The sequence below is a fragment of the Delphinus delphis genome, chromosome 4, assembly GCF_949987515.2.
Source record: "Delphinus delphis chromosome 4, mDelDel1.2, whole genome shotgun sequence".
Lineage (NCBI taxonomy): Eukaryota > Metazoa > Chordata > Mammalia > Artiodactyla > Delphinidae > Delphinus > Delphinus delphis.
Genome location: NC_082686.1, coordinates 104379847 through 104391144, shown reverse-complemented (window position 1 = coordinate 104391144; position 11298 = coordinate 104379847). Strand labels below are relative to the sequence as shown.

At 42.3% G+C, this 11298-nt stretch overlaps 1 protein-coding gene across 1 annotated transcript in view; it reads right to left on the bottom strand.

Annotated features, from left to right (window-relative positions):
• Positions 1–5806: 5806 nt before the first annotated feature.
• The window catches only part of LOC132424441 (caspase recruitment domain-containing protein 8), a 37445-nt gene continuing 31953 nt past the window's right edge, over positions 5807–11298 (bottom strand). The window contains exons 16-17 of the mRNA XM_060010160.1: positions 9019–9291; positions 5807–7300 (exon numbers count right to left, since the gene is read on the bottom strand). Coding sequence (XP_059866143.1) covers positions 7281–7300; positions 9019–9291 — 293 coding nt within the window. The 3' untranslated portion in view covers positions 5807–7280. The remainder of the gene's footprint in view (positions 7301–9018; positions 9292–11298) is intronic.

Below are 11298 nucleotides of genomic sequence, written 5' to 3'. Positions count from 1 at the left end.
AGGACTGAATTAAAGTCATTCTCATATTTTTCTAACGTGATTGGAATATTGGAGTGTTAAAATACACATCATGGGAAAACTGAAAACTCTGATGAAATTTGAACAAAATCACCTTAGAAAGAATGCCATGATATTCTTACTCATTTCCTAGTTCCTTTAGTCTCACATTTTAAAGGGAGCCTCATAAGGCTAGATCTGACTTAATACTGAGGCCGTTGAGTGAGCGAGTTTTTGAGAATATACTTTATTACTTTTGTTCAACATCTGAATCTAAATATAAAATACATAAAAATGTTTTTCCCTATTAACCACAGCCCCATAACATACTGTGCATTAAACAAATACACAATAATATCCACCAACTGGGAAAAGCATCATTAAGAGGTCTTCTAGTCAAATTATTCTAATTTTTGTGACCCTTTGGGCTCTCAGGGGGAAGTTGCTTCTAAATTACAACTAGAAACACTCTCCCTTTGCTTTAAATTAGATAGAACTTCTGCCTGAACCACATGGATAACTGCCTTCCTCTGGCTTAAGAGATGTGCTTTTTAATTCTTTAAACCATGAGAATTTTAGAAGATTTACCTGATGGAATACCATGTAATTTTCAAACTCTGATAATCACATTCCTCCTTAATATGAAAAGGTCATAAGAAATGAACGATTCAGAGTCCGTCCTGTCCCCCCTACCTTTCCTCATGTGAATCCTCCCCTCCAGAGCTCAATTCTTATCCCTGTAAACAGGGAGGGGAATGTGTATGGCCACCCCAGGTCCTCACTTGTGGGGAAACATACGCGTTTTTCAGAGTCTCGCCCTACTTGATGTACAGTTAGATAGAAATCATCAAGCTGCATCCCATCACATACCTTCTTTTCTTGAGGAATTCCTCCCCAAGCCTGGATGACGGGCAGGTGATTCACAGGTGGGAGCTTCTTGCCTTTAAGTATCGGTTTTGGGGTCGGCAGCTTCGATTGTGGCGAGAACTCATGGCTTTGATGAAGCTGGCACTGTAGAGTTGCTGCCATCCCCGCCCCGACCCTGCTTTCCTCTCCTTCCTCCCCCACCGCCCACCCATTGAATGGCGACTTGTCTGTTGTCTGGCTGGTTGTCTGTGCCCAGAAAAAAGGAGAGGAAAGCCTATTGACTGTGCTACAGACTGGGTTTATACAAAGGGACAAAGTGGCACACAAAGGGTTGCTTTCGTTCTAGAAATTGCCATGACATATGCTTCAGAAACATGACTGGCCCAAGAAACAACTTCACAACTAATTCCATTCTTCACTACACGGTCAGTTTTCTGGGTTTTTTTGTTTTAAGCCTGGGTCTGCCGTTTATAACTTGTATGCTGTGGCCATGTTGTTTTGCCCTCACCCTACCCGTTTCCTCTTCTAAGTGAAGATAGGGACTTCCCTGGCAGTCCAGTGGTTAGGACTCCGCACTGCCACTGCAGCGGGCACGGGTTCGATCCCTGGTCAGGGAACTAAGATCCCGCAAGCCACGCGGCCGGGCCAAAAACAACAAAAAAGGTGAAGATACTCCTAGAACCTTGATCTGATTGATCAGGGGTTAAATGGAGCAACTCCTACAAAGCACTAGCGTTGCACCTGGCACATAATCTGTACACAATAAACGTGAGCCATCATTGACAATGTTTATTAGCCTCTGGGTTTGGTGACCGGGCCAAATTGGTTAAAGCCTCTTTGCTACTATTTTCTTATCTGTGAAATTCAGAAAACTGTAGCCCCTATTTCACAGCGCTCTTGTGAGGACTGAATCACTCAGTACAGTGCTGGCATCTAGTCAGTGCCGAACACCAATTTTTTTAAATTGTTAGACTGTTTGCTTGAAGACCTCAGTGACGCCCTGTCCCTCCAGGGCACTCAGCTATCCGGGGCGTTCAGCAGAGGAGGCCATCTGGTGCAAGACACGACAGCAAAAAAAGCAGGGTCCTGCCTTTCCAGAACAGAGGGTGGGAGCAAAGTAACTTGGTGAGACCGAGGTCCCCCCTAAAAACAGGCCCCAGACCTAGACTACTAGAGACATTTGATAACAAATTACTTTTTAAAAAAGGAAATAAACAGTTTAAGTGTTTCTCACACGTAAAAATGACTGAATCAGAGAATTAACATAAAAAACAGCTGACAGCTGCCCTACTGAGAGCCAAGAGCTTTGGGGAAAGGGGTCAGTTCTGGGGAGTGGTCTGGCCAGACATCCAAAGGTGGGTTTGGGAAAACTCAAGAGATGCACAAGGGCCTTAGACACCTTAAGGAGGAAAGAAAACATGGGAGGGGAGAAAACCAGCTTTGTCTGAAGCCAGCACAGACAGAGACCGTGAGTCCCACTGGCCATGTCACCCTGGGCCATGCGGTTGTTGTCCTTGTTTAAGGACAAAACATTTGGTTTTAGCTAGCGTAACTGTGGCTTCCTAGTTTAAGGCAGAGTGCACCTACAATATCGCTGTGGACTGAACATTTGTGTTCCCTTAAAATTCATATGTTGAAGCCCTGATCCCCAGTGTGATGGTATTAGGAGACGGGGCCTTTACGAGGTTAGGTCCTAAGCATGGAGCCCTCATAGTGGGATTAGTGCCCTTATAAGAGACTTGGAGAGATCTCCCCCAACCTCCATGTGAGGACACAGTGACAGGTGGCCTGCTGCAAACCAGGGATAGCTCTCACCAGACACCAAATCCACCAGCACCCTCATCTTGGACCTCCCAACTTCAAGAACTGTGAGAAACACACGTCTGTTGTTTTAAGCCGCCCAGTCTGCAGTTTTTTGTTGTAGTAGTCTGAGCTGAGAAAACTTTTAAGTAAGTCAGAAAGAGAAAAACAAATACCGTATGCTAACACATATATATGGAATCTAAGAAAAAAAAAAAAAGGTCCTGAAGAACCTAGGGCCAAGATGGGAATAAAGACACAGACCTACTAGAGAATGGACTTGAGGATATGGGGAGGGGGAAGGGTAAGCTGTGACAAAGTGAGAGAGAGGCATGGACATATATACACTACCAAACGTAAAATAGCTAGCTAGTGGGAAGCAGCCGCATAGCACAGGGAGATCAGCTCGGTGCTTTGTGACCACCTAGAGGGGTGGGATAGGGAGGGTGGGACGGGGGGAGACACAAGAGGTAGGAGATATGGGGATATATGTATACGTATAGCTGATTCACTTTGTTATAGAGCAGAAACTAACACACCATTGTAAAGCAATTTTACTCCAATAAAGATGTTAAAAAAAAAAAGAAAAAACCCCATGACAATTTTCCAAAAACTGAATTGTATCGACTTTTCGGTTGAAATGTATTTGGTCAGAACAAGTCAAAAACTTTAGTTGCATGTATGTATCTTTGAGTATATTAAAATTATGAGTATAAATTATGACATCAATGTAACATCAGAGACAATACACTCACGTAACCTTTTTCAGAAGCAATAGGAACTGATGCTCACTCCGTGCTTCCTAAGTGCCAGGCATGTTTCTACAAGTGTTGACCACAAATGCACAGAATCCTCCCAAAACCCCAGGAGGAGGTGCTATTACCTTCCCCTTTTTATAGCTGAGGAAACTAAACCAAGAGGCCATAGACACTTACAGGGTAAGTGGCAGATGCTGGGATCTGAGCCCAGGCGGCCTGGCTCTGGCCTATGCACACAACCCCAGTATCCTTTGCTTCTCATATTAAAGTCACACAGTAACTCATCATAACCATGCAGACAGCATCATAGTTCCTTATGCTTCTCCCCTCTCCCTCACTACACTGTGAGAGCTTCAAGTACAGGAGATGTCATGTTATTCAAGTATTTGTGTACTCAGGGCCCAGCACTCAAAGATGGTAGAGAAAGGCAAATCTTCATGGGTTTCCACACGTTTCTCATTTCTTTTCCTTATCTAGGAATACATAAGAAAGCCTTTAGTCTTTAAAAATCAAATTATTCCCAATTACAAAAAAAAAGTTAAAGATTGTAAAATGCACGTGCTTGCTCGGCTCAAAACCATTATACATGCTTAGAATGGGGGAAGACCCAACATTCATTAACAATTCATTCATTGTTTTTGGTTTTTTGGCCTAAAACAAAGGTTTATTTCTTGCTGGAGGTACATGCTCATTGCTTATCAGCTGGGGGCTCTGCTCTCACGGTTCTCTTCTGGAACACAGGCTGATGGAGCATCAGCTGTCACCTGCTGTCATCATTGCAGAGGGAAAGGAAGGCTGGAAGGTCTCCACAAGCCTGTTGACTTAAATAATTTACATGTCTATGGTTTGGCATTATGCGATCCCTTCAGGAGCAAGGTACCGCCCAAACATCCGTCACCTTCCCGTTGCAGACATCGTAGATACAAACTCCTGGACGACAGCTCCCAGAGACCCAAGCAGTCATCTTATCAGCTGGTTCCCACGCTGCCCCCGACACGAGTGGGTCAGGGGTCCAGCAGGGTGCCTCGATGACCCCTCATCAGCCCCCAGAAACCCCCCAGCAGAGCAGCTCCACTTCTGAACGCTTTACCAATGCAGGTTCCAGGTGAGATTTCCTTTCACAAAAGGCTCCTACAGCTGAAGAAAGAACAGAACTCAGCCAAGCCCCTCCCCGCAGTTAAGTTTTTATAAGTCACAAAACCATCTTTTAGATTTCTCAACTTGCTTGAAAATAAAACACTGCTATAAATGCATAGATCAGACCCCCTTCTAAAAATGAAACTCGTGCCAAAGGTTACAGCAGATGGCAAGAATGTACTTCTGCAGAATAAAGATAGCAGCCTAACTACAGGGTGTTTAACCGGAAATTTACATCACGATTGGAATAAATTGGATCTTAAATCCTCTGGAGGCTCAAGGCTGGAAGTCCCAGTTACAAAAGCAGGAAGAACTTCAGAACTCTGCACTCAGAATTCAACCCCAGGGCCTCTGTTTTAGTATCAGCAGCCACAGAGCCATTAACAGAAATGCTCAAGCCCTGGAATGTGGGCTGGAAAAGATGCATTCCCCAGCAGTCTGGAATCCCCACCTTCAGCAAACGGTGCGCTGCTTCAACCCAAGAAGGACTTCCAGCAACCGCAACAGGCTGGGCCAACCGCTGAAAACCACTGTCCTCGTGAGAGCACTCTTAAATATCGGCAAATACACTGGCCTCTTTAGAAAATGGAGTGGAAACACACTTCCACATGATGAAGCAGGGAAGAAAGGTTGTCCCCTAAAGCAATCCAAAAAAATAACAATACGTGCCCCCAATATGCAGAAAAATCCTGTTAACAGAGATGCACAAGTAAGGAACTAATTATGAATCCGCCTGGTTTTACATAAAAACATACCTCCCCATCCACGGGGCGGCAGGGAGACACACTCTAAGTCATTCCTGGAGTGAGAAGGGTTAGGGGATGTGCAGGTTCTCCTGAATCTGTGCAAACTCTTGGGTTGGTTTACCCTGGCTTACACTCACTCGGCCTCAGTCCAAGAACTGGGGCCGGGAGCAAAACCAACTAACGCCCAAACAGCCAAGATAATAGGAACCAAGGAATGTGATGCTTTAAAAAGTAATGTGTCGGGCTTCCCTGGTGGTGCAGTGGTTGAGAGTCTGCCTGCCGATGCAGGGGACACGGGTTCGTGCCCTGGTCTGGGAGGATTCCACATGCCGCGGAGCGGTTGGCCCGTGAGCCATGGCCGCTGAGCCTGCGCGTCCGGAGCCTGTGCTCCGCAATGGGAGAGGCCACAACAGTGAGACGCCCGCGTACCGCCAAAAAAAAAAAAAAAAAAAAAAAAGTAATGTGTCAGTAAATAATAATACAAAGAAGACATATTAGCACTGTACAAATGCAGATTTATTGTTCTTCCCTTTATCCATAGTAGGAAAAAGGTTGGAAATTGTTAGGAAAGCAGCTTATATACAAAGCACTTCTGAAATTATGCTTTTCTTTGGAAAACAACTTATAAAAAATAATAAACGTTTAAAACATTCAAGTCCTTTAAGTATTTTACACTTCTGAAGGTTAAAACTCCATGTGTTTCCTATAATATATAGAACAATTTAAAAAAAAACTCATAAAGTGACATTGATTTGAATTCCACAGAATCCCTGACCATTAGAAATACGTTCTTTCCTATAAAGTCAATTTGTTCTTCACAGGCAAAGCTATAGTTAAAGTGTGTTTCTCTAATTCATTGAGATTGAATTTTACTCTCCAGCTAATGTCTTCAGGAGACTAATAGTAATTTATAGTTTCTTCAAATAAGTTAACATATCCAAAATGTTAATCACCACATGCATAATTCTGGGAGAGTGACAGTCTCTATACATACCAAAAAAAAAAAAAAAAGATTTCACCCATTAACAAGAGCCAATATGGCCCATGATTCCCTGGGGCAAGTCCTCTTTGAGAAGAGATGACAGTTTTCCCTTGGTCCTGGCTAAGGCTATTTCTGAGTGGCATTCCTGTGCTCCCAACCCGCCAACCCTCCCCAAAGTAAATGACCCAGGGGCCAAAGTCAAGAAATGTAGTGTTTGGCCTGGTGATTTCAGAAGGTTGATGAACCTGCAGGGACTCTGAAGATGGACCCAGCTGAACTTGCCCAGTGAGATGAGGCAATCACCTCTGAGGGTTTGCACCAACACTGATGGGGAGAGGATTACATTCCTTTCTAATCACCCTAGGACCAGGTAACATGATTGGTTTAATGCTTTAACAGACCACTAGCCAGACTGGTTAGTAATGTGAGACGTGGAAATCACACCCCACATAAAAAGACATATTGTACCTGGAGGCACATAAGTGTCTGACTGCGTGGGAGCTAAAGGAACAGGAACCTCTCTTTATTATTAATGTCATTAGGAAAAAAGCTAAACGAAATTGTGCCATTTAAGTACTCCAACACTTAACTGCTAAAAATGTTTCAAACACTTGATATATATTTCATAGTTCACAGACTCCAAAAGGAAAACTATCGCACTTCTCACCTGACTGCATTGCGTCATTTTAAGCACCCTTTGCAAGTGTATTTGTTTGGGTGGGGAAGCGGGTGGGAAGGTGTGAGTGGGAGGTACAAAAAAAAAAAAAAAAAAAAAAAAAAACTTGATATTGCAGAGGTTTTTTTCTTCCTCAGGGTTTCCAAATCTTTCATTCCCTTTGCCCCTGAATAATGTGAGCTGTGGGCAGCCTGTGAAAGGAGCTGCTTCCACAGGCTGTGCAGCTCTAGATTCCGGGGTCCACACCCAATTACCAGGCGAGGGTCTTTGCAGGTAAAAGTTCCTGAAGCTTCCTTTTTCAGCTCATCTTCCAAACTTCACGTTTCCTGTAAGAAACCTAACAAAATAGAGAAATGAATTCAGAGATTCATTGTTGCGGGGGGGAAAGGGCACATGCTTTTAAAGAAAGTCACTTGTCCATTTCAAAAAAGAATTCCTGGGCGTGGCTGGGTTTTCCTGAGCTGAAGATAAACCAGTACAATTTTTTAAGGTTGTAGTTACAAGATACTAAAACGTCCCGATAAAAAAACAAAATTCAGCCAATTAGCCAGACATTTTGGCTACATGAGGGCATAAAACACTGGTAAATCTCTGGCTTTTTGTTTGTTTGTTTTTAACTCACAGAAGATTTTTCTTCTATTTAACGAGGGGAATGGACTAAGAAGCTTTTACGATCCCCTTCACTGCTAAAAAATGTCACAAACCCTTGTCAGCAAGTCAAGAGTCTAGTGAGGTCAGCAGCAGAGAAAAAGAAAACAAAAAATAACAACCCATTCTACAGGATTTGTGAGATAGTCAGAGTTCCAAGCCTTCCTTTGATGGAAGAGGCTGTGGTTATTTCCTTATCACGGCACAGAGGCCAGACCGTCAAGAGGCAGAAGTGCCTAAATGCAAACAAGTAGATTTCCACATGTGGGCCTCAGTGACTTACATAATTTCAACATACCCAAGAAAAAGAATGAAAAATTTGATACTGAAAAACTGGCTCTTCTATCTGCTTGCAGCTTTTGCATCCAAACAATGGTGGGGGGGGGGGGTTCAGAAAGCTTGCCCACCACACCTGACAGCATCCTGAGAGTTGGCCGCCCCAGACTTTTACTTTTCATATAAGCTTCTGGGGAGCTGACACATTTTTATTCTTTAAGGAATAAAAAGTCCAAATAGAATTCCAAATAAAAACCTCTCTCTGATTTGCTGAGGCTTCTGAGAAGTAACACCACATTTGTTAATCATGGTAACAATATATAATAATCAAAGCTGTGAATTGGTTTGACCTTGATTCTAACATGTGCTAATAAGTAAGTCAAGCCACAAAAAAAGAAGCGCTTAAAACAAAGGAAGGAACCCTGTGGTTTTCTGGATTGAGACCAGAAACAACTCCCTTTAGCTCTCTCTTGGGTTCTGCTCTTTCCCTTCCCTTCTTTGCTGCTGGAGGTTGACTAGTGCCACACAGTGGCCTCCTGGAGCACTGCTTCAGCACCACAGAAGGCCTAGAAGGATCAATGAATGCTACCAGTCAGGTCCCTGCCTGAGCCTCACTACCTGCCTGGAGCTTTACAAGCAGTACCTCTTTTCGTTATCACACCAGACCCAGGACACTGGGGTTTTGCATCCATTTGACAGATGGGAACATAGAGGTTTAAAGTCAGGTAAGGAATTTGCTTAGTCATGGATATATCATACAACACAGGGAATACAGCCAGTAGTTTATAACTACAAATGGAGTATAACCTGTAAAATCTGTGAATCACTATATTGCACACCTGTGACATATAATATTATATATCAACTACACTTCAATAAAAAAAAATGTTTTTTGCCTAGTCACAAACCTAGCCAGCACTTGAGATGGGATTTGAACGCTTCCTCTGACTGCATACACAAGTCACCTTTACTTAGATTATGGCAGCCCACATGCTGACTGCTACAGCATTTGCACAGTTCTCTAAACCCGAGCTTATAAATACACAAGCAACACATTCTATAATAGAAAGTTGCTATTTGCAAAGACACAGCTTGATTTCAAGTAAATGACTAAGATAACTTCCTGCTTACCTTTCAGCACATCTTGGACTTCAACTGAATTGATGTTTTTCAAGCAGTTCCATAAATTCTGAGCTGTGGCATTGCTCTGCTCCTTTTCTTGCCACTTCTTCAGCATCCTAAACTTATTGATCGTGACATCTTCTTTCTTCTCCAGGATAGCATCAATGTCGCTAATCTTCAGCTTCAGGTTGGCAATGGCAATCTTTACCCACTCCTTTCCCAACTTCTCAGCAAGGTTAATCAACTGAGTGTCTGTTAACAAGGTTTTAGTCTTCACTCCATCTAAAAGCACATGAAGAATTCAGCTGTTCCTCTAAACACTTCATTTATAGCCATTTACAATGAAAACGTATTCTCTTTATATAAAAAAAGAAACCATGATTCGAAACTTTAATAACTGCTTTTAAAATATATTTAAGTGTCGGGCTTCCCTGGTGGTGCAGTGGTTGAGAGTCTGCCTGCCGAAGCAGGGGACACGGGTTCGTGCCCCGGTCCGGGAAGATCCCACGTGCCGCGGAACGGCTGGGCACGTGAGCCATGGCTGCTGAGCCTGCGCGTCCGGAGCCTGTGCTCCACAACGGGAGAGGCCACAACAGTGAGAGGCCCGCATACAGGAAAAAAAAAAAAAAAAAAAAAAAAAAAAATATATATATATATATATATATATATATATATATATATATATATATATATATTTAAGTGTCAAAAAAAATCCCTGCTTTCCCAACTATTTTAAGGACCAAAGGAAACAATTTCATACAACATTAAACTGGGGTATAATGCTCACATGATAATTCAATAATTCAGGGAATGAAATTGTTTTATAAAGCAGCACAAATTAGGTTGGAGTAAAAAAAAAAAACAAATCGGGCACCAAAAATAATTTATGTGGCTCAAAAAGAAACATATACAGCTTTTGCCCTTGCCCAGCTCTGCAACTTCATCTAAGTGTTAACACCACATACAAAATGCTACCTTTAGCGGTCAATAAAGAGAACAGCAAGAGATATGAATTGCAGTCTCCATTCCACCATCTCCTGGCATTAGGCGAAAGAGCACATTCCACAGAAAAGCCAGGGGACGGTATCTGTAATATCTGTTGCTCACTAAGAAACAGTGTCATAATCTTGGAAGGGTATATGTTTGCCAATGGAAACCACTGGCCCCATAAAAAATATCAGCCCTAGCAGTAAGGTGGATTTTCTACATTCCCACTTTTCAGCTGGTTGAGCTACGGTGCAGCAAAACTCATGGGGTACGGAGTCTCGGTTAAGGATCCTCACGGCCTTACAAACACTGGAGGTGACATCAGAAAGGAATAAGAGGGAGGAAGAATCCTTCCTGCCCCTCCTCCACGACCGTGACGCTTTCACTCATCTACAGCCAATCTGTTAAAGTGAACCTAACGTTTGTATTGGACCCTAACGCACTTCAGTTTCCTCTCTAACGTTCTAGACTGAAGAATGGGTTCTGAAGGATGGCCCCTGCCCCATAGTGGTCTCCTGATACATGGGATCTGTCAAAAAAGTAAGTTCTCAGGACCATCCCCAAAGCCCCCAAAATGTTATGTGGCAGCCTGAATGGGAGGGGAGTTTGGGGGAGAACGGATACATGTATATGTATGGCTGAGCCCCTCTGCTGTGCACCTGAAACTATCACAACATTGTTCATTGGCTGTACTCCAATACAAAATAAAAAATTTTTTTAAAAAAGTAAATCTTATTAATTTATTCGCTACTACATTGTCATCTCTAAAAAGGTTGGAAATCTTAATTTCTAGGTAGTATTTGATCATTTTAATTCTATTTCTAGTTACTTGCTGTTGGAGCTAATTTTAAATAGCCAAATAATTGCAAGAAAAAAACTTTCCCTATATATCAATTTAATATAAAATTGTTTCCCATTCAGTTATAAATGAGTAAGTTCTGAGGATCTAATACACAGCATGGTGACTATAGTTAATTAATACTGTGCTGTACACTTGAAATTTGCTAAGAGAGTAGGTCTTATGCATTCTCACTACCACCAAAAAAAAAAAAAAAGGCTATGTGAGATGATAGATGTGCTAATTAACTTGATTGGTAAATATTTCACAATATATGCATACATCAAAACATCCCATTGTGCACTTTAAGTATACACAATTTTGTCAATTATATCTCGATAAAACTGGAAAAATATTGTATCCCAATTTGGTTAGTTTTTAAAATAACTCCAGAGCCTCATTTTGATGTTCATTAAATAGAAACAATAAACTTTTCTCTAGTGACATACAGTAAAATCAGACAT